The sequence below is a fragment of the Taudactylus pleione genome, unplaced genomic scaffold, assembly GCF_031769625.1.
Source record: "Taudactylus pleione unplaced genomic scaffold, aTauple2 ptg000244l, whole genome shotgun sequence".
In the NCBI taxonomy this organism is placed as follows: Eukaryota; Metazoa; Chordata; class Amphibia; order Anura; family Myobatrachidae; genus Taudactylus; species Taudactylus pleione.
The window spans coordinates 151200-177920 of record NW_028284646.1 but is presented as its reverse complement, the minus strand read 5'-3'; the positions used below and the strand labels follow the sequence as shown (position 1 = coordinate 177920).

Genomic DNA, 26721 nt, shown 5'->3' with positions numbered 1-26721 from the left:
ATGTATGTGCCAATGCAGAGATATATTAAAGTCAGTGGGGGAGCTAGGGTGTCAGCTTATAGGAAGATGTCATTATATGATAATTTATGCCTATATCTGTGATCACAACATATGTCATCTGAAATGATGTGCGGGCATCTATATGCTGCATCATAAATTGAAGGTTGAAGCACTTTAATTCAAATTTTGTGTTAAATGGTTGTGGGGGAGCATGCAAAGGATCTGTTCCACTCTTTAGAATGTTCACATTCACACTAGGTCTTAAATAAATTACATTTACTTCATAAATGGAAGACATATTAATATCAACCCAGAAAAGAAATGGGCAGAAGCGTATATGTTATAGTGGATATACAAAAATGTATATAAAAACATTTATTAATATTCTTACTTTGTCCACATTTCCTTTTGTAAGGCCCCCTTATGCCACATTCTATATGGAATTGTATTAACACCATTTTGCCTCCATTGTTAGCAATACAGAATATTTTGGTGACTTACAGTGTTACATTCCAAGTGTTTACATAAAGTCAGTGGTTCCCAATCTTGAATCATGGCGCCCTAGAGTATCAGCATTTTTTTTTACCGTAGCCCTTGGCCAAAAGGTTCTTATTGAAAAATTATTAAATTCAGTAAAATGTGCCTATATATCATCCTTAGGGTCAGTTATGTGGTGGTGGACAGGGTTCTGCTTTTGTTTGTTCGCATATTTTATGACTGGCAGCCACCAGTACTGGTTTTGCCTATAACATTGACCATAAATAATTTAATTTGGTCAAGGACACATCCCAATGGCAATATATATGCACATAGGTGGAGATAGACACACCCTTTGGATGGAGATGACCACGCCCCCTCAACGACGCATCGCTGGCTTAAGTTGTAGGCTTAAGTTGCAGGCTTGAAGATTGCAGGCCAAGCCTGTGTGTGTAGGTATTTAAAATTATGCACTTTGAAGGAGATTACTGGATCAACTGTCACAGGGGGAGGGAGTATTGAATAATTTGGTCAGCAAGCTAATTATTATAGGGGGATGTTGCAGGGTCAAATTTGCAAGCAAACCTCAAAGCAGATTTTATAAAAATACTGTTTTCATTTGGTTTGAGTGCCGGACACCTGGACTGTGATTTTTCATATATATACAGTATATATATATATATATATATATATATATATATATATATAATTTTGTTAGGCTTACGTGTGGGAGTGAAATGCATTCATTTACATGTTCCTGGTATGACCTGCTAGGCTAGAGCCCCGAGTTGTTTAGGAAACACTTACATAGACTATACTTTGTGACTCTTGTGATGTCATCTTTCCTGAAGTTACAGTGATGGATCAGTAGGTTCCAGCCAGTAGTGCAACAGGTAATATTTATGCTGTGTAAATGACAAATACTTGGTGTTTTTATTTAGGACCCATATTGGATAGCAGTTTATAAAACAAGACACATGACAGTAGTGATATGTCTGCATTTATGAAGATTGCACACCTAAAACAGGGGCTCTCATTTATACCGTGTTTCTTGTAGACTCAAGTCAGTGAGTGGTTTGGTCTAAATTGTGGGTTGTCATTTACTGAAGCACCATATACAGTATATGTCAACATGGATGGCTTTATTGTACATAAAAAAGTAATTTCCTCCAAATGAGGGACTGTACTTGGAATCACTAGGTGTCTCCCTACAGAGCAGTAGCTGTGACAGCTGGTGAGAGGGAGTTGAGGTATATAGAGAACTGATGAGATCCAATTTTTCACAATCTTCAAACCAAATGATGTTCTCTAGTACACCTCAAGATATTCTTCAAAAACAAGTAAATTACAGCAGAAAAAAAGAAACACGGTGTAATGTTATTGAGCTCTACAGATGTATCCTACTACATCTTTGCTCCATACACCATGTAGCGCTCCATGCTAGTCATGCCCTGCCATGCCACTGCTTTGCGATTTATATCGCAGCATGCTGCAGTAAGGTGCAATGTAACATACTGAAGCGCTGGAAAAGCCGAAGTGTGTAATACAACTTTCTGTCTACCAGATGTTGCTTTTCCTAAGCGGCACAGTGCATGTGTCAAATAGCCAACAAAGCTATTGGAGCACTATCTACTGATTGGCTGATGGAACCTGTCATTTATTACACTATACAGTAGTACTGGACTGCATTTAGTCATGAATGCAGGATTAAAGAAAGTCAGAGCATTCAAGTTCAATATTCTTAAGGAAATCTGTTGAACTCAATAAATTGCTCCCACTTCTCCCACCACCTATCATTTCTACAGAAGCATAAAAATTGCAGGTTGTGAGAAGTTGAAAGCAATGTATAGAGTTCAGCAGAGTTCCTTAAGATTATTGAACTTGAATTGCTCTGTCTTTATTTAATGTTGGGTGTGCGTCTACTGGCCAACACAGATATGTATTTTTTTTTATAAATGGCAGAACTCATACACCAAATGATTTATTCTTTTTTAAATCTGCAGTGAAGATTTAAAAATAAAATAAAAATACTGATGTACAAAATGACATTGTTCCATTCCAGGCCTCGAACACGAGGCACCCACACCTTAAAAACTTGCCCACACATGCCAGCCATATCAAGAGCCACATCTGTTGTGTTTGTGATGTTAAATGTGCAACTTCACAGCAGGTAAAGTGTACATTACAATGTCAATAGTATTTTATAGCCTAATGAAGCTGGATGTCATAATATGGAGATGAAGGGATGAGGAAAGTGCGGAGTAAGGTATAAAATTGAGCAGAGTACTTTAAAAGTATTGAACCTGAAATTATCTTTTTTTATGAAAAACTGCCCGTGTATCTTTAGTAGCGACAGTATACAGTATGGACAATCTGTAATGAGTATAATGTCTATTGCGGTTTAGTCTTGACACAAAGTGATCATTTCAAGCACCTGAGAAGTGAATTTTTACACTGTCTGAACATGATTGGCCAGCCTCTCGCTGATTACCATCCACTGTTACAGTATTGTATTCAGTAATGTACTCTAGATTTCATCCATGGAGCATTCACCACCCAGCAGTTAGACTGTGTACTGCATGGTGTGTAGTCTTTAATGGCATACAGTACACAATGCCACACCATAACACACATATCTGCCATAGCGCATATTGACATGCCGTGGCAGGGAAGCTTGTATGCAGTGCCAGTGCCGTATCTGGATGGCAGTGCACCCTGTGCAGCACTGCTGCCCCTCTCGCTCCCCCCCACCCCCCTCCTCCCCATGAGAGCTTACCTTGCCGACCAGCTGACAGAGGGTGAGCAGGATCTTCCACCATTGTTCTTCTGCACCGCTCACCACTGCCAGAGGTCTCTTCCTTCAGACCTGCGGCGCCAGGAAGTGTGTGTGGCCGGTGACCCTGGAGGCTTCCACCCTGTCCGGATGCACTGGCCGCACCACCCTCCCTACGACCCTGTGTAGCGCTATGAGTAAAGATGTAGCAGGACATATCTGCAGTTCATACCATTTCACTATACACACACAGACCTCAAAAGGACAGCTTATGGGATGGACAAGAGGAGGCAGGATGGAGGAGAGGAGGCCACCCAGCCAATCCAGAGGAAGGGATGGATGGACCAGAGGAGGTGGTCATAGGAGAATGGATGGTTGGACCAGAGGAGGTGGGACTGAGTATGCTGTACAGACAGACCAGAGAAGGCAGAAAGAACAGAGCAGAGAGGGCCGGTCGTTCATTGAAGCTGTGATTATTGGATACTGAGTCTGATTCAGTTTAGGATGGAATTGCAAAGCAGCACGTGAGTGGCTTTGAAATTCTGTCATTGCAATTATGGTCACACAGAATGAGGCATCACGCCCCCTGCATGCATTACTTATCCGAACTGTGTTGTACAACGCAGCATCAAATAATCTGCAAGAACATTGGCTGGATAAGTGACCCCTATGGGTCACACAAGCCACCCATCGCAGATTAGTGAAAGAGGCCAGGAAATCTCCATCAGTCAACGGAGATCCTGATCTCTTCCCTCTGCCCCAATGCAGCAACAAGCCTCTGTTTCGGGAAACGGAGGCCATCACCACCCCCTCCTACCCACAAATGGCAGTAGACTGTCATTCAGTGACAGTCTGCTGCTACTCTGCATGCGAACACGCAGGACCCGTACTGCACATGCAAAGTACGGGTCCGGTGCCTGCGTAGATTCCCAAACATCGAGAATCTGCATTTTGTGGTGCACTAGTGCACTACTGAATAAGGACCACTGGGCCTGATTCAGAGCCGCTCGTAAGCGGCCGCTCGTTCGTTCCGAGCGATGTTTGCCCAACTGCGCATGCGTACGGATCGTAATACGCATGCGCGAACCAGTCAGTGCGGCCGAAAATCGTTTGTTCGCTAAATAGCAAATGCCTGCTATTTTGAGTGACAGGAGGAGGCGTATGTGGGTGGTAACAGGGGAAGGTGCTTGAAAACGGGGAGTGGAGATCAGAACGCAGGCGTGCTTAAAGGTCAAAACGGGCATTTTATGGGTATGCATAATTAATACAGCAGCGTCATTGACCACGTCACTGGGTTATTTTATAGTCAGAACTGCTCGCAAGATTGTGGTAGGAAAAACCAACCACAAGAATAGCGAGCAGTTCATACGCTGGTCGATGTACTCGATTAATCTAATAAATAGCGGACATGACGTAGGATGCAAACGGCCAGGGGGGGGTAGTTATCCAAAAAACGATTTATTCGCTCGTTCAGACATGGAGGCGTCAACAGACCGCAAAGAGCGAACGGTTCATTTAAATAGCCACCCCCTTTTCCTGAACGACCGTCCGCAAATAGCGTCCGGCTCTGAATCAGGCCCACTGTCCATCTGAGATTTAGAGCACTCTGGACAGATGTCCTGATTTCTGGACTGTCTAGAGCAATCCCGGATGGGTGGCAACCCTACCAAATTGTCAACCTCACCTTTTTCTATAAATTAATCACTGTTTACTACAAAATTATCTTAAATATCCAAAGAATTAGCTAATCTTAACTACTTCATGTCAGTATCTTTCCAAAATGAATGGATTGGCCTTCCTGTACTAAGACTTATATTGGATTAAACTCTGCCTCCACTGAAGACTACCAAAGATACTGTGGAAAATATATTATATAGTATCAGGTTCCATTCAGCAGATCCCTGAAGACACAATCAGTTCTCCTCTGTATACAGCAAATATCTCTCCTGTCTTGTGTTAATAAACTAATTTACAGTATTCACATTCTCTGCATTTCTGAGAGACACAGTAGGGTTTATTTGCAAAGTGTCAGGTTGTAAAAAACGGCATTTCTGCTCGTGTTTTTACTTGCCTTGCTAGTAAAAGCACTGCCCTTTTGAAAATCGGGCATAAGCACAAACAGAAGTGTCGGATTTTACAACCCAAAACTTTGTAAATAATTCCCAATTCTATATATAGGGTTCAAGCAAATTCTATCTAGTCATGCTGATGCTACACTCTGCATCTTGATGTCTGTCTACTTGAAAGGACTCTCACACCTCTCTCACAAAAAGGACTTTAACACCAACTCCTAAGCTTGCTTTGTTGTGAATTCATTTGTCACTTTCAGTCAACAACAGCACATTATACTCACTCTGGTTTGTTTAATAATCTTTGGATCAAAATGTATCCTTGCAGAAAAAGAAAAGACTGGAGACAGTAAAAATCAATACACTATGAGAATATGTTTCTATACCTCCAGATTAATGTAATCACTTCTGCCACTATGAGCTGCAGTTCTTATGGCATCCTCACTGACTTCCTTCTTACAATTTTTTGGCATCTTAAAAAAATCTCACTGGGGCTGCCATGCAGGACAGAAAGGCCAAAAACCAGCTCTGTAACCTTGAAGTCCAGGGGCGTATCTATAATGGGTGCGGGGAACATGGGCAACTGGGTCCAGGGGGGCCCACACCGCACACCCTGCACCGATAGAATTACTTACCTCTCCGGAGTCCCACGTTGGCTCGGGGGTCCGGTGCTGTAAAAACTACTGGAAAATGACCGCCGCGGCTATTTTCCCATCATTTGCGCATGCGCAGTACAGGGAAAATGGCTGCCATGGTAATTTTCCTGGTGACCAGCACATCATCTATAGACTCTAGGCGCACTCTAGTGCCCAGAGTCTATAACTCCGGCGCTGGCCGCACACAGCTCAGTGCGCTGCCAGTCGCCGGACAGAAGGAGGGGGCCCGTGTCGGAGACTGCACATGGGCCCCCTCCTCTCTAGAAACACCGCTGTTGAATTCCCTTACCCCCCATTCTCAAAAGGGACCGATAGAAGTGCTCATAGAACAGAACTATACGTTGTATGCATGTTCTGAATGTCAAACCCTAAATCTAAATCTAGCACTAAAATGTACTGTCAACATGTTGACATGCAAAATGTTGACACAATGACCATATCGACGTTACAACCATGTACCTGTTTGGTATTGTAACATTTCACATGTCAACATTCTGGTGACATCATTCTGATTGTCAACATTTTTATTGGATACCACAAGTTTTCCCTGTGTGAACCCCATCCCCAGAGACCTATCACTAGTTATACAGTGCAGAAAACTACCTCAAGCCCTCTTATGCCAATCAGAACCTTACATTATAACTGCAGTGATATAAGAAACAACTCTTGCACTATTGCTGACTTTATTGAATCATCATAGCTACTGTAACATGTTTTATGGAAGCTGCAGTCCCAACCAGTGCTGTAGCAGGACATCTGAACACCCTGGTCCAGCACCCTTGTCACACAGTAATGACTCGCTCTGTGGCTTTCCTTGCAGTGAGGTGAAATTTCAAGCACCCTGCAAGGCAGTGGCATCACAAGGGGGTACAGACTGCACCTGGGTGTCACCCACTGAGGTGTGACACCAAAGTGCCGACTCAGTGACAGAACCTGGGTGCTGCACTGCAGCATTACATGTAGCATTCGGCTCCTGACACAGTGAGGGAGTCTGCACTGCAAAACAAACTGGTCCCCGGGGGTAGTCCGCATCACCAACACACCCGGAGTGACAAAAACAGGGTTCGAGCCACAAGGCCATGCCCCCACCCATAAGGCCATGCCCTCACCCATGAGGCCATGCCCCTTTTTTGCCGGTGCGCACACTACAATGCAGCCGACCCCGACCAGCATTCCTACCAGCACCAGGTGTCAGAACAGGTAGGGATGCCACTGCAGCAAGTTAGAACAGTGTGGTGAGATGCTGACAGGGTAGCAACTCTGTTGCCCTCTTGGCTTTGCACACTGGGTAATGGACTGCTAAGGAGGTGCAGTGACAATATACTTAAAAAAACATTTAAACTTTTTCACTCAGTGATAATACACTGTACAACACATTAATACTTTTAATTTGTTTCCTTTCTAAAAATAGTCATACATTACTAATTTGAGGTCAAGAAAAACTAAAATGATTTCAGAGTGTTTTACTAGCTCTATTTTTTGAGCTACACCACTTGCACTATACTGTATGTACATTAGTAATATAGTCATAGTAAAAAGCTATTTTAAAATAATCTGATATTTTCTTGATAGAAAATAAATAACAGTTGTTTTAATTCAATCAATCACAAATAAGAACACAAAATGAAACAAACATACAGCATACGAAACAAACATACAGCATATGAAAGTACTATCTAATATAGTGGCCTACTCATGGGGGTGCTTTCTCTTTGCTTGTCGCTTGTACTCCTCTTCTGGGGCATCTCTTGTCACTGTCCAACTGTAGTGATTCACCTACCCTGATATCTTTGTTCCATTGCTGAAATGTCTTGGTGAAATTGCTCACTATGCTTGTCACTCAGTGCACCACAGTTATCTTGTGTAGGTAATCCTGTGAATTGCATATATTTGAATAGGGGAGTGGACAAATAACTGATTCATTTAATTGGGACATTAGGCCCCGCCCCCTCTACGCAGAACACAGAATGTTGGTAAGATTCTTCTGCCTACTTCACTAGGAATACCCCTACATCGTCATAAATGGGCTATATCTCGGAACTCAGGGCCTGATTCGGACCCGCTCGCGAGCGCTGAGTGCTCGCAAGTGGGTCGATGTTGGCCCAGTGTGCATGCGCACGACGGAGCCGGCTCTGTCGTGCGCATGCACGAGACCCGGATAGCGACAGGCAAGCCGTCGCTCCGGGTCTCATACCAAAGGGGGCGTGCTGTCGATGGTGAGTGACAGCATGCCCCCTTTGGTGGGCGTGCCAGGGGCGTGGCTGCCCAGACGGAGGCATTCCCATGGGAACGCCTGCCATCTGGGGCCGGCCCCACTGACATCACAAGTGATGTCAGTGGGAGTGCTTTCAGCTCTGATAGAGCCGAAAGCACTCCAGGGCTTGCGGAAATGAGACCCTACCACAATGGTCTCATCGCAAGCCCGATGGTCGTGATGATCTTGACCATTGCGACCATCTTCCTGGCCGCTCGCTATAGCTGTGGGTGGTCACCCACAGCTATACTAGCGGCCAGGAGGCCGCTCTAAAAATTAAGAAGGATGGCCTTGATTCAGAGCGAGCGTTCTGTCAGAGCGTCCGGCTCTGAATCAGGGCCTCAGAGCTAACTGAGAGTTTTAAATGTCGTATTCATTCTTTGCATGCTGAAATCAATTAGAAGTAACTATTTTCACATCGGAAACATTTTCATTGTTGTGCAATGTAATTCACTCATTTGAGTCTGGATTTCTACAGTATTGTTTATAACAGATCTTCTCACACACACACATACATAAATATAAAGTGGCAAGATAATGTATGTGAACCATTTGCAACTACCTGGATATCTGCATAAATTGTTAAAAAAATGTGGCTTGATCTGCATCTAAGTAACAAGAATAGACAAGCACAGTCTGCTTAAACTCTTTAACTCTAACAACACAAAAACAATTATATATTCTGATGTCTTTATTGAATGCGCAGTAAAGGTTCACAGTGCAGGATGGAAATAGTATGCGAAACCTTGGATTTCATAACTGGTTAACCCTTCTTTGGCAGCAATAACCTCAACCAAATGTCTCCAGTAGCTACAGATCAGACCTACACAATGGTCATTATGAACTTTAGACCAATCTTCCTTACAAAACTTTTAGTTCAGCCATATTCTTGGATATCTGGTGTGAGACACCTTGTTTGGGTCATGCCACAGCATCTCAATTGAGTTCATGACTGACTTGTCCTCTCCTGAAAGTGGATGTTCTTCTATTTAAGCCATTTAGTTTGTGATTTACTTCTTTGCTTTGGGTTATTGTCCTGTTGCATCACTTCTCTTGATCCCTCAATTGGTGGACACCTAACCTTATATTCTCCAGCAAAATGTCTTGATACACTTTGGAATACATTTTTTAATCAATGATAGCAAGCAGTCTATGTCCTGAGTCAGCAAATCAGTCCCAAACTATGAAGTTCCCACTACCATACTTTACATTTGGGATGAGGTTCTTTCCAAATAACTCTAATATCATTTAGTCTGTCCACAGAACATTTTGTCAGTAGTTCAATAATATATCAGATGTTCTACAACAAACTTCAGATGTGCAGCAATATATTTTTTTTTGGACAGCACTGGCTTCTTCTGTGGTGTCCTCCCATGAACACCAGTCTTGTTCAGTGTTACATATTGTAGACTTGTAATTTCTGCACATATATGTTTACAAGTTTCAGACATTTCTGTAAATCTTTAGTTGACACTCTTAGGTTACTCTTAACCTCTTTAAGCATTCTGTGCTGTTCTCATGCATTCACCTTTGGATGACCACTCCTAGGAAGAATGGCAACAGTTCTGTATATAGACAGTTTGTCTTACTAAGGACTGATGATCATCAAGGCTTTCATAGATACTTTTGTAACAATTTCCAGCTTTAGGCAAGTCAACAATTCTTAATCTTAAATATTCTGAGACCTCTTTTGTTGGAATCATGATTCACATCAGGCAATCCTGCTATAACCTCAAAATTTGTGAGTGTTTTTTATATGGTAGGGAAACTCTAACCAACACCTCCAAACTTTTTTCACTGTTTGGACTCCATTTTAGCTAACTCCTGATGCCAAGTAACTATTTTAGAAGTCATTAGCCTAAGGGGTTTACATACTTTGTCTGACCTATAATTTGAATGTGTCGATAGTTTGAGCAGACTGTTTCTTGTCTCTTCTTGTGACAGATGAAGATCTGGTCACATATATAAGCAAATCTGTATGTCTCTGATGTAATTTGTACATAATAGTGATGTTATGGATGAAATAAGTACTAACAGTCCTAATTGTATACAAAAACTCAAACTCAACCGCCAATCACCTTGGTTTGAATACATATTAGGGATCAAAACAGTGCAATGGTCTTTGCAGACAGACATTTTTCTTGAGTCACAAATTGAAGCAATTGTCTAAACTTCTTTAGGCCCAGACTACATGACTAATTATAGACAAGGCCTTACATTTCTAGGGAATTTTATTGAGACAGTGGTTGCAAGCCAAGTGGAAATGAGTCCGTCAGCCCATGGTATTAAAAATCCATTCAAGTCAGGATTTAGGAGACAACACAATAAAAAAACAGTTCTTTACTTCCGGTTGCAAAAAACAGCAGTTATTATTCAATTTTCTTCCTCCTTGATCACTGTGCAGTATTTTAATTGAAATGGAATTCTAAGAGACCACTTGAAGAATTTCTTTGGACTGGATGTCTCAGTCATTAGTTGGTTAAATTTTATCTTATTGACAGGTCACAGAGGGGAGAATTTACAAAGCAGCCGCTGCTTCCCTGCGGGTTGCATGTGCATATTTAAAATGGCACATACAGTCCGTGTGGAGCCCGGCGTGATTAACACTGACTCCAGGTACCTTCTAAAATACTTAGCTGCAACCCGCCGGGAATCAGCGGCTTACAGAAGCCGCTTCTTCATAAATTCTATCCAGAAGCTTTTCCATCAGTTTAATCGGATGAATCTGGAATTGCCGAGAGAAGTGTCAGAAGAGGGCCAGCTGAATTAATTAGATCCTGAGATTGCTACATTGCACAGAAGACCTGATACAGAGATGGTTGGTAATGCAGTCTCACTCACAGCTTGCGGGAATATGCAAACGCTAATCAGATCCTGAGATTGCTACATTGCACAGAGGACCTGATACAGAGATGGTTGGTAATGTGGTCTCACTCACAGCTTGTGGGAATATGCAAATGCTAATCAGATCCTGAGATTGCTACATTGCACAGAGGACCTGATACAGAGATGGTTGGTAATGTAGTCTCACTCACAGGTTGCTGGAATATGCAAAAGCTAATCTCAGTCTTCCTTTTGGGCTCCATGTAGCGATGGAGTGTGTGAACGGTGAAATGCCCACTTTCAGGCTTCGAGGTCTGTGCATTTGCGATGGAGATAGTAAACACTACATCACTGATGCAACATCGATCACACCATCAACATTTGCGGTAGCCTAGGGTCTATTCTAGTAACTCTATTCTAGCAATTCAACTAAACAAGGACTCTAAAGCATTGTATTTGCAATTGGGAACATAGTAACCTATGACACTCCCTTAACATGCCCATGAAATGGTCTCTTTTTTGCAATCACTTTACAGTAGGTCACTTCCCAATCTTCACCCTGAAACGCCCAGGGATTGCAAACCCCTTTGCAAGTGTTAGCAATACTGTAAGCATTTGCAAATTACATACTGTAGGACACTTGGGTTCACGCATGTGCAGTAAGTGATTCCTGGACTTTTTGCGCATGTGCAGTAGTAAGACATCACTCAACTGTGTAAATATCAGAACAGCGTCCATCTCTGAATCAGGCCCAGAGTTGTTCATTTTTTCTATGGTCTATATTGTGGATCCTGAGGGAACATTATTTATTATTGTTATTACCAGTTATTTATATAGCGCACACATATTCCGCAGCGCTTTACAGAGAACATTTGGCCATACACATCAGTCCCTGCCCCCCAATCTATGTTCCCTATCACATGCGCACACACTAACACACTAGAGTTACTTTTTGTTGGGAGTCAATTAACCTAGAGGTATATTGGGCCTGATTCAGAGCCGGTCGCTATTTGCGGTCGTTCGTTCAACAAAAAGGGGTGGCTATCCAAATGAACCGTTCGCTCTTTGCGGTCTGTTGACGCCTCTATGTCTGAACGAGCGAACAAAACTTGCGGTTGTAATTTTGAAAGAGACGCCCCCTGGCCGCTCGCACCATACGTCACGTCCGCTATTTATTAGATTAATCGAGTACATCGAACAGCGTATGAACTGCTCGCTATTCTTGTGGCTGGTGTTTGCTACCACAAATTTGCGAGCAGTTCTGGCTATAAAATAACCCAGTGACGTGGTCAATGACGCTGCTGTTTTAATTATGCACACCCATAAAACGCCCGTTTTGACCTTTAAGCACGCCTGCGTTCTGATTTCCACTCCCCGTTTTCAAGCACCTTCCCCTGTTACCACCCACATATGCCTCCTCCTGTCATTCATATTAGCAGGCATTCACTATTTAGCGATCAAACGATTTTCGGCCGCACTGACTGGTTCGCGCATGCATATTACGATCCGTACACATGAGCAGTTGGGCAAACATCGCTCGGAGTGAACGAGAGGCCGCTTATGAGCGGCTCTGAATCAGGCCCATTGTTTGGAGTGTGGGAGGAAACCGGAGCATCTGGAGGAAACCCACGTAAGCACAGGGAGTTTATACAAACTCCACACAGTTAGGGCCTTAGGGGCAGCACAGACGGGGAAATGGTTTACATTACTGCCTCACAGAACCTCAGTGCTAACCATTACATCATCTGTGCTGCCCAACATGATTCCACCTTTTCTAATTGATGGCATGAATTTTCCCCCATAGGACATCTTATTTTAAATTGTGATAAGTCTGGGCATTTTGTATGTCTCCCTGAAAAGAGTAATTATGAATTGAACTACTGTACAGTACATATTGCATAGCTATTGATTAGAGCTGCAAGGTCAAGTCCTGAGATCGCTAAATCTCCCCAGCTAGAGATTAGTTTGCACTGTTTTGCATCAGTAGAGCAACATTTCATATACATGGCGTGGAGTGCCATTTATAACCTTTTTTCATTCAGATTCCCCTGCAGTTGTTATTGACTTACTGCATTAATAAACATCATTGCGTTTTTTCATTCACATTGGGAAGGTGGTGATCAAACACTGTGGAGAAATTATTAATGTATATTCCACATAATTAACATGAACCACTGTTACTATGGTTGACATATGAATAATATACATTTAACCTACAATATAATACATGGTGTTCAGTACTGTGACAGTGTTTATAATTATGTTATGTTTGTGATTTATTATTGAGTAAATTGTTTCTATTGCAATCTCTTTGTGAGATTGTGACCAACGCTAGGGCTCTTATTTTTGTTTCTTATACCAATTGTTTCTAAAGGGAATATTAACAGTTACACCTAGGAACAGCAGTGTTTTATTTACTGTAAAGTGGAGTCAAGGTATAGGAACACCCATTACTTTATATATTTGTATTAAACCTGCTGGACATTCTTTCTCGGAATATTGTTTTATTGAGTGGCCAGTGATAACTCCAAGCACAGCCAAAGCTATGGACAAAATATTTCACATTGTATATAAATTTGCACTTGGGGGAACAGGGTCTGTTTTTATGATTATGTATTGACTTCATGTTTGATGTTTTGTAGCCTTGTTGAAACACTTAGGGCCTGATTCACTACCGTATGCAACTGCGAATATGCTTGCAATTGGCCGATTGTTTCACACTGCACATGCATACACATCGCAGTGCGCATGCGCGACCTGGCCGATGCAATGGGGACTGCGATTGCAGTGACTACGCAGACCCATTGCAGAGAATTGACAGGAAGCACCATATGTGGGTGGTGATGGGGGTCTGGTCAGGGAAACGCAGGTGTGCCAGTGCATTCGCACGCCATTGCAGGGGCTTGCATAAATGATCCACTGCGATACGATACACAGTGTGAGGTCTCATAGCGTGCGTGGTTGTTAACAATTCATGAGTAAGGTCAGGACTTGTGCAAGACTGTGAGACAGCGATGGTACTCAATTTTTACGGTTGATTTTGCTATTCTGCTACGTATTACAAATGTGTGCAATGTAAAGTGGGCGTACTTATGTAGTGCTGAGTTTGCATTACGATCACAATGGATTAGTATACTATTGCAGTTTAACTGCGTGTGTATGCAATATTGCTATCCATAATGAGTCAGGCCCTTAGTTGCATAATACTAAAATAATTGGAACCTTAAAAGTAATGTAACATTTGATATAACATTTGATTTTTGGATTTGTAAATGAAATACAATAAACAAATGAAACATACAAATTGTTTTGAAAACACACAATATCCAAAAATATCCTTCATGTTTGTAATTACCATTCAAAATCCTTCATTAAAGACATTTCCATTGGATAATATCTGTAAACATACAGGTCTATTTCTAACATAAATATTTTCATCTCGAAAGCCAGTAATTTACTACTAAAAGTTGATAAAAAAAAACAGGCTATAAACAGAGCACAAACATTTGTAGTATGCTTAGACTGTATGAGGGCCAAGAATAGTAATCAGGATTTTCTGTTATTATTTCTTCAGAAAATTAAGAGGAAGCAGACAGATTCAGATTGCAACATTATCACCACATACAGGGCCTTATTTAGAGTTGGTTCATTTGTGGGACATATGGACACTTTTCCGTACTGGGTATTTAGGCAAACATGTCCAAATTTAGATTTGGTTGTAACTTGCTGTTGCTGTCCCCTACGCCTGCAGAATTGTGTACAGTAGGAGTACAGCATGCACAAGCAAATATAGCTTGCATCCTAAAGATGTGACCTATTTTCAAGAAGTACTTGTCTACATTGGCCTTTTAATGGGCATATACAGTACTTTGCTACTCCTCTAGCCTTGCTGTATAGAAATGTGCTGAAGATGACCAATTAAAAAATTGCTTAAAAAGATAACAGTTAAATAAACAATAATAAATACATAACATGTAGCCATTCCTTAAATAACCAACTAAAATAAGGAAACACAATATGGATACAAAACAAACAAAAGTGGAGGCAAAAAAAAAACAACACTTTCAGGTGCTCCCAAGGTTCCAGAGGGGTCCAGGAAAAAAATTGGTGCAATTAAGATTTTCTTCACTTAAGCTGTCCATCAGATAACTTCGGAGCAATATGTAAAAACAACAAACATAGTGTAAAACTGCAGGGCCGTAGCTAGGGTAGTGCGGCCGGTGCCATCGCACAGGGCACCACAGGTCAGGAGGCGCTGTTTGGGCCTTTCAAATTTCTGTTTATTATCATTCTTGCTTGTAGCTTCGTCTTATTTCATCCCCAGCATCTCCTGGCCTCCCCTATCTTTTCCCTGGCCCTTCCAAATGAAGCCATGGCCCTTTTTTGAGTGTATTATGTCCCTTTGAAAAATGAGGGGGGCGCCAATGCTCTTTCTTGCACAAGGCACCAAAAAGTTTAGTTACGGCTCTGTAAAACTGTAAGACTAAATGTCACGCCACACGTCATGTCTAGTAGTGTTGGATAATATCTCCCAGAGAGGATTTTCAAGAGAAAATGGTAGGATAGGTCCCATATACCAAACCCCTTAGGAATGAATGCTTACATCAAACACTATTGTGTGTGACTAATAGCAGTTTCTTTAATGGACCATCTGAAGTCCTGTATATCCCTCTCAAATAAATGGGAGTCATAAAATATATAAAAGGAGAATCTTCATAGAGTAGTAGTTGAATACAAACACATTATACCATAAATAGTAGCCACACACAAGAACATAAATCAGTGTACAAATCATGTAAATGGAGATATCTTCCTACCAGAAATACAACTGGAAACAGCACAAAAGAGTCTCTCCTCTGGATGCAGATGGAGCCTGGGTTGGTCATCCAGTTGAAGTGATAGCTGATGCAAGCCCGGCAGGAAGAGTCCTTCACACCACTCTGCCAGGGCACCAATTTTTTACTCTACATTTCTATCACTTTGGGAGTGCCTGAAAGTGTATACTTTTGTTTGTTTTGCATCCATATTTTGGGGAGTTCTCATGGTCCCCTGTTGTATAACATAGGCTGCCTCTTGGTAGTGTCTTGAAAACATTTATCTTTTATTTATATTCTTGTAAAGAAAAAGCAATGGGCTATCCCATATTCTGCTGGACACACTATAACAATGAGACGAGTAACATGGGGTCCCCTTGTCATGATTAATGCCAGCTCCAGGCTGTTTTTCCTGACTATAAATAAAACCCTATGTAGTTAATAGAAAAGAAGATATTTGCAGTAAAAAAAGAGGTGCCTGAAATGTGGAAGTTTTGCAGAATGTGATGACACATTGTCATTTGATATTTTAAAGTGAAAACATGCCACTTGTCATGTAGTATTTTATACCCTGCCGATGTGGGCAAGCGAGAGAGCCCATAGAATCTTTCATCATTTTGTAGATTTAATAAATTGAGAAATGTACTGTAATAGCCAGATACTGTACTGAAGCACAGGGGAATGAGATATCATGAACGGTTTATAGCCTTCCAAGGTTTACATATCATACATTGTAAAGTGTAAGGTAGCAATTTGGTACATTTCTGTGTCAAATGTAATTTCATACCACATGCTAATGTGCCCCAAGGTCTAAGCAATGGTGTCAGTAGGTGGGTGCGGGCCTCACAGGGTGACACCATCCGAGGTGGGGATACCAAAATAGCAGAGCTACTCTGCTATTTTGATGTCAACCCATTGGATGGTGTCATAGAGTAGAGCTACAGCATTGATGGAAGACTTGTGCATTCCGGCTGCATTTACAGCTCCCGGAGCACTGGGCAGTATGACGATGAATGACACACATCAGGGGGTGTGGCCTTGCGGACGCGAGTCGATGTCCTTTTTCATGAGGGGTAGATAAGTGCCTCACAGGGTGTCAGCTGGTGATGACTCTGGGCCAAAGTGCTGATAACATTTTACTGTGTTCCTTTCCAGAGTAACCTCTTGGAACAATAAAAAGAAAATTCCCCATACCTTTGTTTTATGTTTTGGTATTGACACATTCTACTCATAATTACTCTACTGTAATTGTTATTAAATGTAAGTGTTTATTCCCCAAGAATTTATGATGTACTAGCTGTATCTCATTAGCTTCTGCCAACATTTTTTTTTATTTGAGGTGTTCTAGTTGTATTGCCTTGCATAAAGGCGCACACAGAGCTGTAACTAGACATTTTGGTGCCCTGTGCCAGAAAGAGCATTGGCCCCCTACCCACCCCCCCTTTTTTTGAAAAGGGCAAAAGGGCCATTAAAAGGGTATGGCACTCCCATTTTCCTTTATGTTAGCCCTAACCTATTTGGGGCCACACATCAGGACTGTTGTTAATATGATTGTAATTTTTGGGGGTATGAAATGACCATTTTCTACCCATTAGGTAAATTATCAACTGCCCCAGGTTAAACTTGAAGTTGATGGACCTGTTCTTTTTATAAAGACGTACGCTTTACTAAATTTACCTAATATTTTACACAATGCGCTGAGAAACACAATAAAGATCAGTAATTCAATTACAATTGCAAACAAACATAGTAAGCATCAGCTGTGCCTACCAATGATGTCACAACATGAAGCATATGATGCCATGACACCCATAATATAAGATAAATGTACATATAGGAAAACTTATAACCACTTAAACAGCAGATCAATATGCAGCATCAACAATCAGTTCTGCAAAAATCACATTAAGCAGGAGATGGTCTTAGTACACAAATAGCACAATATACAATGAAATACAGAGCACAGTGGAAAAAAAATCAGAGCTTGGGAAGCATAAACCGCCCCCCAATACATTACTACATCCTCCAACCCCCCCAAGTAATTTTAGTATACACCCACTTCCTTCTACACACACACACATTACTGCGCCACCCCAAACCCAAGAAGTTATTAATATACAAGATCCCTCCCCCCCATACATTACTATATCCTCAACCCACTTCTCTCCTCCCCCCTGGTAATATTAGTATACACCCACACATTACTACAACTCCCAACCATGGTCTCACACACACACACACTACTAACCCCACCCCCCATCACACCTCACCCCCCCAGGTATTATTAGAATTACCCCTCCCACCTAGACAACAGGAATAAGCTCACACAGCCCCCACAACCCAGGAACTTACCTTTGCCTCCACTGGGTGCTGTGCTCTGCTCACACACCGATTTCTGCAGGGGAGAAGCCAGAATAGAATCATGCTCTTGAGGAAGGTGGGAATCCACCAAAACAACTGTCGGGCAGAAGGGTGTATCTGCTTCTATACCAATCCCCCCCTTTGGACAAATATATAGATATAGATATAATGTATGTCCTTTAAAAACAAGTTATGAAACAGTAAAGCATTTTTGGTTTCCTTCTTACCTGAGATACAACTCTTTTTCAGAAACAGCTTTTTTCAAAGGTTGTATAATACAAAGATTCAGGGAAGATGTAGATAAAATACATTTTAGAGAGGTGTTTAATACCATGGCAAATTGCCAGTGGTTTTGGACTCCAAACCACCGCAATATAAAGCTCAGTAGTTTACTAAGTTAAAATGCAAATTGTTGGCAATATGTTGCAATTTTAAAACCCTTTAATGCTACTTCACAGAATATGAACTCTATTGTATAAACCCAGTGCCGAATCAGGGCTTTTCTGCACCCTTTACTGGCCACACCCCCGGGCGCAAGATGTCATGAAATCCAGTGGGTTTGGAGTGGGCAGCGCAGGGAATTACAGCACTTACCGGAGCATCCTCAAGATATCCGGGGGGCTGTAAGAGTTGCAGTTTGCACGTCTGTAGCGTCCTCAGGAAGTTCCGGGCAGCACTGCAGCAGTGATTCTGGATGTGGGCTGCTGTCCCAGACACTCTGCTAACCAGATGCTGGTACTGTGAGCACCGGCTCTGGGCTCTAGGCAGTTGGCACTACTAGCACACCCCTAGTTACGGCCCTGCATAAACCCCAGTGTCTAAAAGTGTTTGTGAACTGTTGGTGAACTACTTCTTCTCTGTTTATAGGCTTAATAATATTGTTTTTCGGTAATACTGTATAAATTGAATCACTGATGAACAATTATTCCTATTATTAACACATTTATCTAAGCTGTTATGTTAATATTTAACCCAGAACTTTGGTATATCCTATGTAAACTATGTTCAGAGTGTTGATTATTGATACATCTCTTTTTTTATTTTGTCACTAATCATTGTCTACTACAGTATATATATAGTAGCTTAAAGTTGCATTGATCCTTTAGAAAATATATATTCTGCATTCCCTACTTACATTTTGCATGTATTTGCTTTGACACAGTTTATTATTTCTTTCAGAGCCTGTAGATCACTACAAAAAAGTCCTGTTCCAAGAGGAAATGCATCTGAAAGTTTAATGACTTCCTAAAAATTGTAATATATACCATACTGCTGTATTATGTACAGTATGTTTTTGAGTTAAAGAAATGTTTTTGGTAGTGAGTCTGTAGATTTGGATAGTGCTGTGATTTAATACTAAACTAAGTACTGTATGTGCAATAAATGTAGGGAGGGCTTCACTGTGACCACAATTTTTTGTTTTTACCAATGACAGTGTCAAAATCTGTCTGCAAAATTTAAGTCATAATACTTAAGTTTAAGCTCTTAACTTATCCAAATGATATAATTTAGTACATAAGACAAGAGGAAGTATTCAGTCCTACACATTTTAAAAAAAATCATTGTATGAAAGCCATTGACAAATTATAATAAGAGTATTTGTAGGGGTAGTAGCTGGTTCATAGCTTTAGGGAAGTCTAATCTTGTGGTGAAAATATTTCCTTAGGGTAAGGAGGTTTCTTTAGATCCTTATGAAGTTGCAGAGATGATATTGCCAGATACATAGGGGTTGATGTATTAAACAGTGAAAAGATTGGAGAAGTTGGCGATAGCAAGATGTAGTCAGCATGGGCGAAATACAGACAGCATTGGTATCCTGGTACCAAAATCTCGACTGCAGGCATCCCAAAAGTAAGTATCCGGGTAGGGAGGGTTAGGGTTAGGGGTTGGGGTAATGGTTAGATTTACCTTCTGTGCTTATGGGTGTCGGAATTCTGACTGTCGGGATGCTGCTGTCGGTTTTCTGATCAGCGGCAAGATCTAATAATTGATTCTATTGATGTTATTGTGTTTTTTTGATGGTTTGTATTTGATTCAATAAATCGTTATGTATATTACAACATAAAACTATTTAATGGATTTAATCATTTACCTACAATTGTTAAAGACATATAATATATATTTTATTGTACACATTTTTTAATATACTGTATGCCAAATAAAATTATTGATACTGATGTGCTGGTCTTCTCAGCTGCTTGTTACTATATGTAGAAAATCATTATGCTGTTTAATGTAGTACTTCAGAGATATTCTAATGGTATCCCTTCATACCAAACATGTTTCATTGGTAATGGTGGATTTTACCTAGGGACTGCAGCCCCCCCCCCCCCCACCACCACCTCAGTGAAATCTGTCACCTTAGTGAGCCAGCTGCAGTCCATGACACACTGGCTACACTGTGACTGGCAGTGGCTACCCATTGGAAGTGCTATCTGCCAGTCACACACAGGATAGGCAGTCTCAGAGGTATTTTCTCCCCCTGGGACTGTCAGTCCAGGCAGCAATTAGCAGAGAGCAGCTACCAGTGGAAGACGCTGCTCTCTCTTCAAGGCAGCCCCACACAGCTTCTAGGGGGTTGATGCAGTCCCTAGAAGTCGGTGTTAAATCAGCTATTGTTCAGTTGTGGAAGACTGATTCTGCCCCCCCTCTGTCCATGGTTATTAAGAAAGTCCAGCGTAGCTTACTAATGGAAACCTTAGACTATGCACATTCTCCCTCTCCCTTCATATCAGGAAGCAGTTCATCTGGCTTAAATATGTCATGGTAAGATAAAGAATCTCTCCTCTTCCATAACTTGTCCTCACAAAACTACTTTTGATTAATTAATTATTTGGCAATATTCAACTATTATCATGTTTACCATTCTGTATGCTGTCTGGATCTTGAGTGCTGTGCCTTTATCATGTGTCATATTTTCTGTTCCATCCATATCCATAATATGTTTATGTCTGTTGTTAAACACATGTATGTTCTACCTCCCTCCCACCCCATATCCTTTCCTGTTATAATATGGGGGAGAGGGAATGATAAAGAAAATATATGACAAGGAGCACAGTAATGTATATTAGTGTATTGATTACAAATGTAAAACATAGATTGGACATGGATAAGAGAGTCATTGTATTGGAACCAAGGTTCCCTGGTAAAACACTGGGATAGTATTATTTAACATGCCAGAAATGTATCCCTTGTAGAAATGAACCATAAATGATTAAATAATGCATTCCTAGCTGGAGAAGATGGGATTTTCAGCCTCTTGCAGTCTAATATTTATCTGCTTTGCATATGCACATAATAAGTATTGGGATATTTATTATGGGTTCAGGGTGTTCAGTGAACATGAACCTCTGGGTCCAGGGGGGCCTCACGCTGCACACTTTGCACCCAAAGTATACTTACCCTGCTCCAGCAAGCGAGTCTCTCTTCCCCTACGGTGCCATCTTCCCAGTGACATATATGGGAAGATGGCACTACGCAGTGACAGCTAAGGCTCAGGCAATGTTCCAAGCCTTTGCTCTCTAGTGCCATCTTCCTGAAAAACACTAGGAACATAGCACTGTAAAGGAGAAGGGACCTGTTTGCCGGAGCGATGTAAGATGCCTGGTTGCGGGTGGAGGGACGGGGGTGCTGCTAAGATAAGGGGAGTCTGCTGCACATGGGCTCCCTTGGGCATTATGCACCTGAAAAGCCTATCCAATGATAGGTCTGTTTAGTAAAATCACGAATGGGGAAGGGTGTTCCACCAGCTTCATATTGCCATTCATTTGAACCAAATCAAGAGTATTAATTAATGGCATATATTGCATAAGTAGAGACTGTCCACTTTTTGATTATAGTGATTGGATTTGCTACAGTAACCATGTTCTACTGGTTCTCCGTTTCTTGAACTCCTAGGCCAGTATTTCCCAAACTGTGTGCCGCGGCAACCTGGGGTGCCTCGGAACACTTGCAGTGGTGCCTAAGGTTGGTGGTCCAGCACCAAATCAAATTATTTATGGTCAATGTGATGTAAATATGTGGACAAACAGAAGTGCAAACCTGTCACCCACTACATAAATGAACCTAAGGATGACAGATAAGCACAATTTACATCACTTTACTACTTCACTACATTTTTTTCTGAATTTCTTAATAACAATCTTTTGGCTTAGGGGTGCCGTGAAAACAATTCTTGATTCAAAAAAAGTCTAGGCAAACATATGAAGGTGATTATAAAGAAGCTAATGTTTGAATGATAATATGAAGTACAGGGTGTTTCACTTGCAATTGGCCCCAAAGTTTCTATTCACAAATGTCTGGAACCAATCACAGTACGCGACTCTCTTCTGTTGGTCGAGAACCTTCAATTCTTGAACAATGGTAACATGATATGGATGCTGGTCGGCTTTTTTTACAGCACTTTGGCATGTGCTTGTAGAAACTCCCATTTAGTGCGACAGTTTATGCTCGGACTTCTGCGGGGAGGCCAGTAGTCAGTTTTTCACTGCCTGCACCATTGCTTCTGGCATTTTCAGATGGCCTCTTCCATAAACATCCAATAATGTTCCAGCGGTTTCCAGTTTTTCACCAGATACCTAACAGTGAATTTTGCCGGTGGTTTCTAGCCTCCAAACAGCTCAATAAATTGTCTTTGGCTTTATCAACTCAGTTTTCCAGTACGACTGGACAATAAATATGCATTGTTCTTCTGTGTACTTGTTCATATAGGCATGTACCACACAAACATGATGAATGTGGATACCACTGGACATACCACCACTGTCGGAAGCAGGAATACCTACTGACTAGCAGTGATAGCTCCAGAGGTGTGGTGGCAGCACAGTCCAACATTCAAATAGGGGAACAACACCAACTGCCATCCTCACTGGCTCCTCTGTTTGAATTTTGGACTGTGCTGCTGACTAGGGTGGTGAACAGCTGGCCTGGATGCTAATAGCGAACATTTTTAACACTTGGTATGAATTCCTCATGTTTCTCATAGACCAAGGTATGTCTGTGTTCACAAAATTACGTCAATCACTTTAAAAGTTATAAGAAAAATGTTGGGGTCAATAGTAAAAGAAACACTCTGTATAATAATCCAGGTACAATTTTTATTGCATTCATTATACAAAAAAAAGAGAAATTTATAGTATGCAGAGCTTGTTTAATGGAGTATAATTTGCTTGAAATACTTGCCCATAATCTTTGGTTATAAAGTAGCTACTCCAAAGTAAATGAATGGACACCCTAAAAATTTAAATGTAATTAGTTTTTTTGTATTTGATGGAAGGGATAGAAATTATATCAACTGCAAAAATGGATAGTTTACATTGCTAAGAATCTAAATATATTCCATTATCATCTTAATTGCACCTAATATTAGCTGCCAAAGGTTCAATACATAAGACAAAAATCATATGTGTACCTATATTTATGGAGGGATGGCCATTGGTGTTGTAACCATCACTGGTAAAATAACAAGTGACCATCGATGGTTACCAACTATGCAATAGATGACCATCGATGGTTTTACCAAATGATGGTCATCCCTGTTCTTTGATTGACCTGTGGGACAATTAGAACTGGAGGTGGGGTTTCACAGGTGTCGGGGTGCAGAGCTATGCTCCGTGTCCCAGCACCTTGTATAAAAAAATAAATATATTCGGCTATGCTGTTCCATCGATGGAAGGAATCCAATTGGTTCTCCCCCATCAATTGGAAAAACATTCAACATCAGCCATAAACCATCGATGATTATGAATCATCGATGGTCGATGGGCATCCCTAGTTTAGTGCCATTACCCAATATGTCTGAGTCTGAGCTTGGCTTGCTTGTAAGAATTCTCCATAAAACAATATTCTTTCAAAGTAGAAAAAAGAAAAAGCCAAGACATACAGTTAAATATTTTTTCTGAAGCTAATGAAATAATGACAGAAAAATGGAACTGTGACAGAAGGGGTCTCTCCCACATTCTGAGGAAATGGTTAACCTCCCTGTAGCCTGGGAGGAACCACACCCTTACCTCAATTAAGACCAGCTAAGGTATAAAAACCAGATAAGTTTAGTTAGTAAGTGGAAATGTGAGGGAGAGGTTGCATCTTAAGCAGGTCTCTCTATGCTGGACAATCTGAATCATGATTGTGCTGGGAATACCCTGATTGTTTGAATGGAATTGGTATGTAAAACTGACAGTCGGGATGCCTCCTGTCAAAATACTGACAGTGTCATCCCGATGGTCTGTATCCCCTCCCCACTTCTACCCCTAACCCTTCCTTCTTGTAGCCTAACCCTAATCCTCCCCACCCATCATTATATCCCTAACCCTCCCCATTAGTGCCTAAATCTAAGTCTTCCCCCTTCGTGCCTAAACCTAACCCTCCCCCCTTAGTACCTAACGCTAACCATCTTAAGGGTGCCTAACCCTAACTATCCCCCCCAAAACCTAACCCTACTCCCACTATACTACCTAAATCTAACACTCCCCCCGCCCCATTGCTAACAGCTAAAATACCCTGGCTTACCACGTTTGGGATGCCATCAGTCTAGATTCTGACATCGGGATTAAGATAGGCATAAGTATTTCAACGTCTAACTTAAATCTCATATCAGACTTGCACCGTCGGGATTTAGACCCGCTGCTAACTACATCCTGTTTGAACTGCTGTCTCATGTAAGCTGAATTATTGTGCCTGAACTGTGTTTGCCTTATGTAAGAAGTCATTGCACTGACTCAAGCCTGGAATGAAAAGCCTACTTGTTTGCATCATCTCAGTCTCACATTGGTTATCTGAACTTACCCGCTACATTGTGGAGTCAGAAGTGGGATCTTTGCCAGGGTTCCTAAAGAGACCACTGTGGAAGCTATTTTGCAACAAGTGTTGGATTTTTTTAAACAGCAGCAAGCAGTGGTAACTGCTCCAGTACTTCCTAAAATGCAGGCCTCAGATGACGTGGAGAACTTTCTAACCACTTTTTAAAGGGTTACTACCTTGAAAGCATGGCCCAAAGATTCCTGGGTCATACAGATTGCCCCTCTGCTAATGGGGGAGGTCCAAGCTGCTTATGCCACCCTCTCCCTTGAAGATGCAAAAATATGACTCAGTGAAGGCTGCCATAGCGGATCGGTTTGACCTCTATCCGGAAATGTACAAGCGGAAATTCAGCTCTGTGTCCTATGATAATTATGGAAGGCTATGCATCCTTGCCCAAAAAATTACCGACCTCACAGTTAAATGGCTGCATTCAGACCTACGTAATTCCACCCAGCTGGTAGAGTTGGTTACTCTCGACCAGTTTGTTGCACTTCTCCCTGCCAAAGTTGCTCTCTAGGTCCAGCTGCATCAAGTTGAATTTTTGGATTCCACTGTATAGCTAGTGGAAAATGTCTTGCTGCTGCAGGATGGTATGGAGAACCGTTTCTTTAATTATGCAGGAGTCTCCCCATCTGTCTCCACAGCAGGCATTGTCTCAGGATAACATATGGATTCGGATAGGCACCAATACCCCTCGCAGACGATAACTCCGGGGATATTGAGGCCCACAGTTTTGCCCTTCTCTTCATGTAAAGAGGGTTTTCGGCCCAGAAGTCGTTCTATGGGGGAGGTGATGGTCGCCCACTTTCCAGAAGATGGAGGTCCAGAGTGGAAGACTTTCCCAGCCCAAGTGTGTTCTTCATGTGGCTAAGGTGGGCAGCAAAAATGGGCATGTCCATTGATGGATTGATCTTTTTACAGTATCTTTGCAGCTATAGAGACCTATCCTCTTCTGCCTAGAAGACAGGTAAGTTTGTGCAGGTCGGTAATAGACTGGTCGAGGGCTTGGTGGACTCTGGATCTGATACTACACTGATACAAAGGGATTTGTCATCCCCAGAGATGTTGTTGCCCCACAAACTAGTCCACATCTGTTGTGAGCATGGAGATGTTCGGGCCTTCCCTGTTGCCATGGTCCCTTTGATAATCAGGGGAAGACTGCCAAACTACATGTGGGTGTTTGTCCTTGGTTACCAGCCCCTGTGCTAATAGGTCAAGACTCTTGAGCCTGCAGCAGCCCTTGGAGAGACATTTTCCTTCTCCCCTGATTTGTTTCTGTCTCGGGTAAAGGCTCCTAAATCTAAGAAACAAAGGAAAAGGAATCACAGAGACTGGCTTACTCATGGTGTTTTGTTGGACAAGAGGTCTTTTCCCATAATGTTACTGCTCGCAATGTGCCTATAAATGTTGATGTCCTGTTCATGTCAATGTATCTGATAATTCTGATGAACCAGTCATTACTAATGTGCCTATGCATGCTGATTTCCATGGTAATGCTAGGAAGTCTAGGATGTGTCTAGTAGCCCACCTAATCCTCCTGGCGCTGGGATTAATACTGAGGTTCAATTATGTAGTATTAATATAGAAGTCTTAACACTTCCCCTTGGGCCTCAGCCTGATTTAAGAAATGCCCAAGGGGAAGATCCTGTTTTAAAAAGGGTCTTTGAACAGGTTCTTTCAGTGGATGGTGTCCTGT

General features: G+C 41.7%; 1 protein-coding gene across 1 annotated transcript in view; it reads left to right on the top strand.

Annotated features, from left to right (window-relative positions):
• The window catches only part of GFRAL (GDNF family receptor alpha like), a 121241-nt gene extending 101121 nt beyond the window's left edge, over positions 1–20120 (top strand). Inside the window, exon 10 of the mRNA XM_088479743.1 lies at positions 19407–20120. Within this exon, the coding sequence (XP_088335869.1) occupies positions 19407–19476 (70 nt within the window). The 3' untranslated portion in view covers positions 19477–20120. The remainder of the gene's footprint in view (positions 1–19406) is intronic.
• Positions 20121–26721: the final 6601 nt, after the last annotated feature.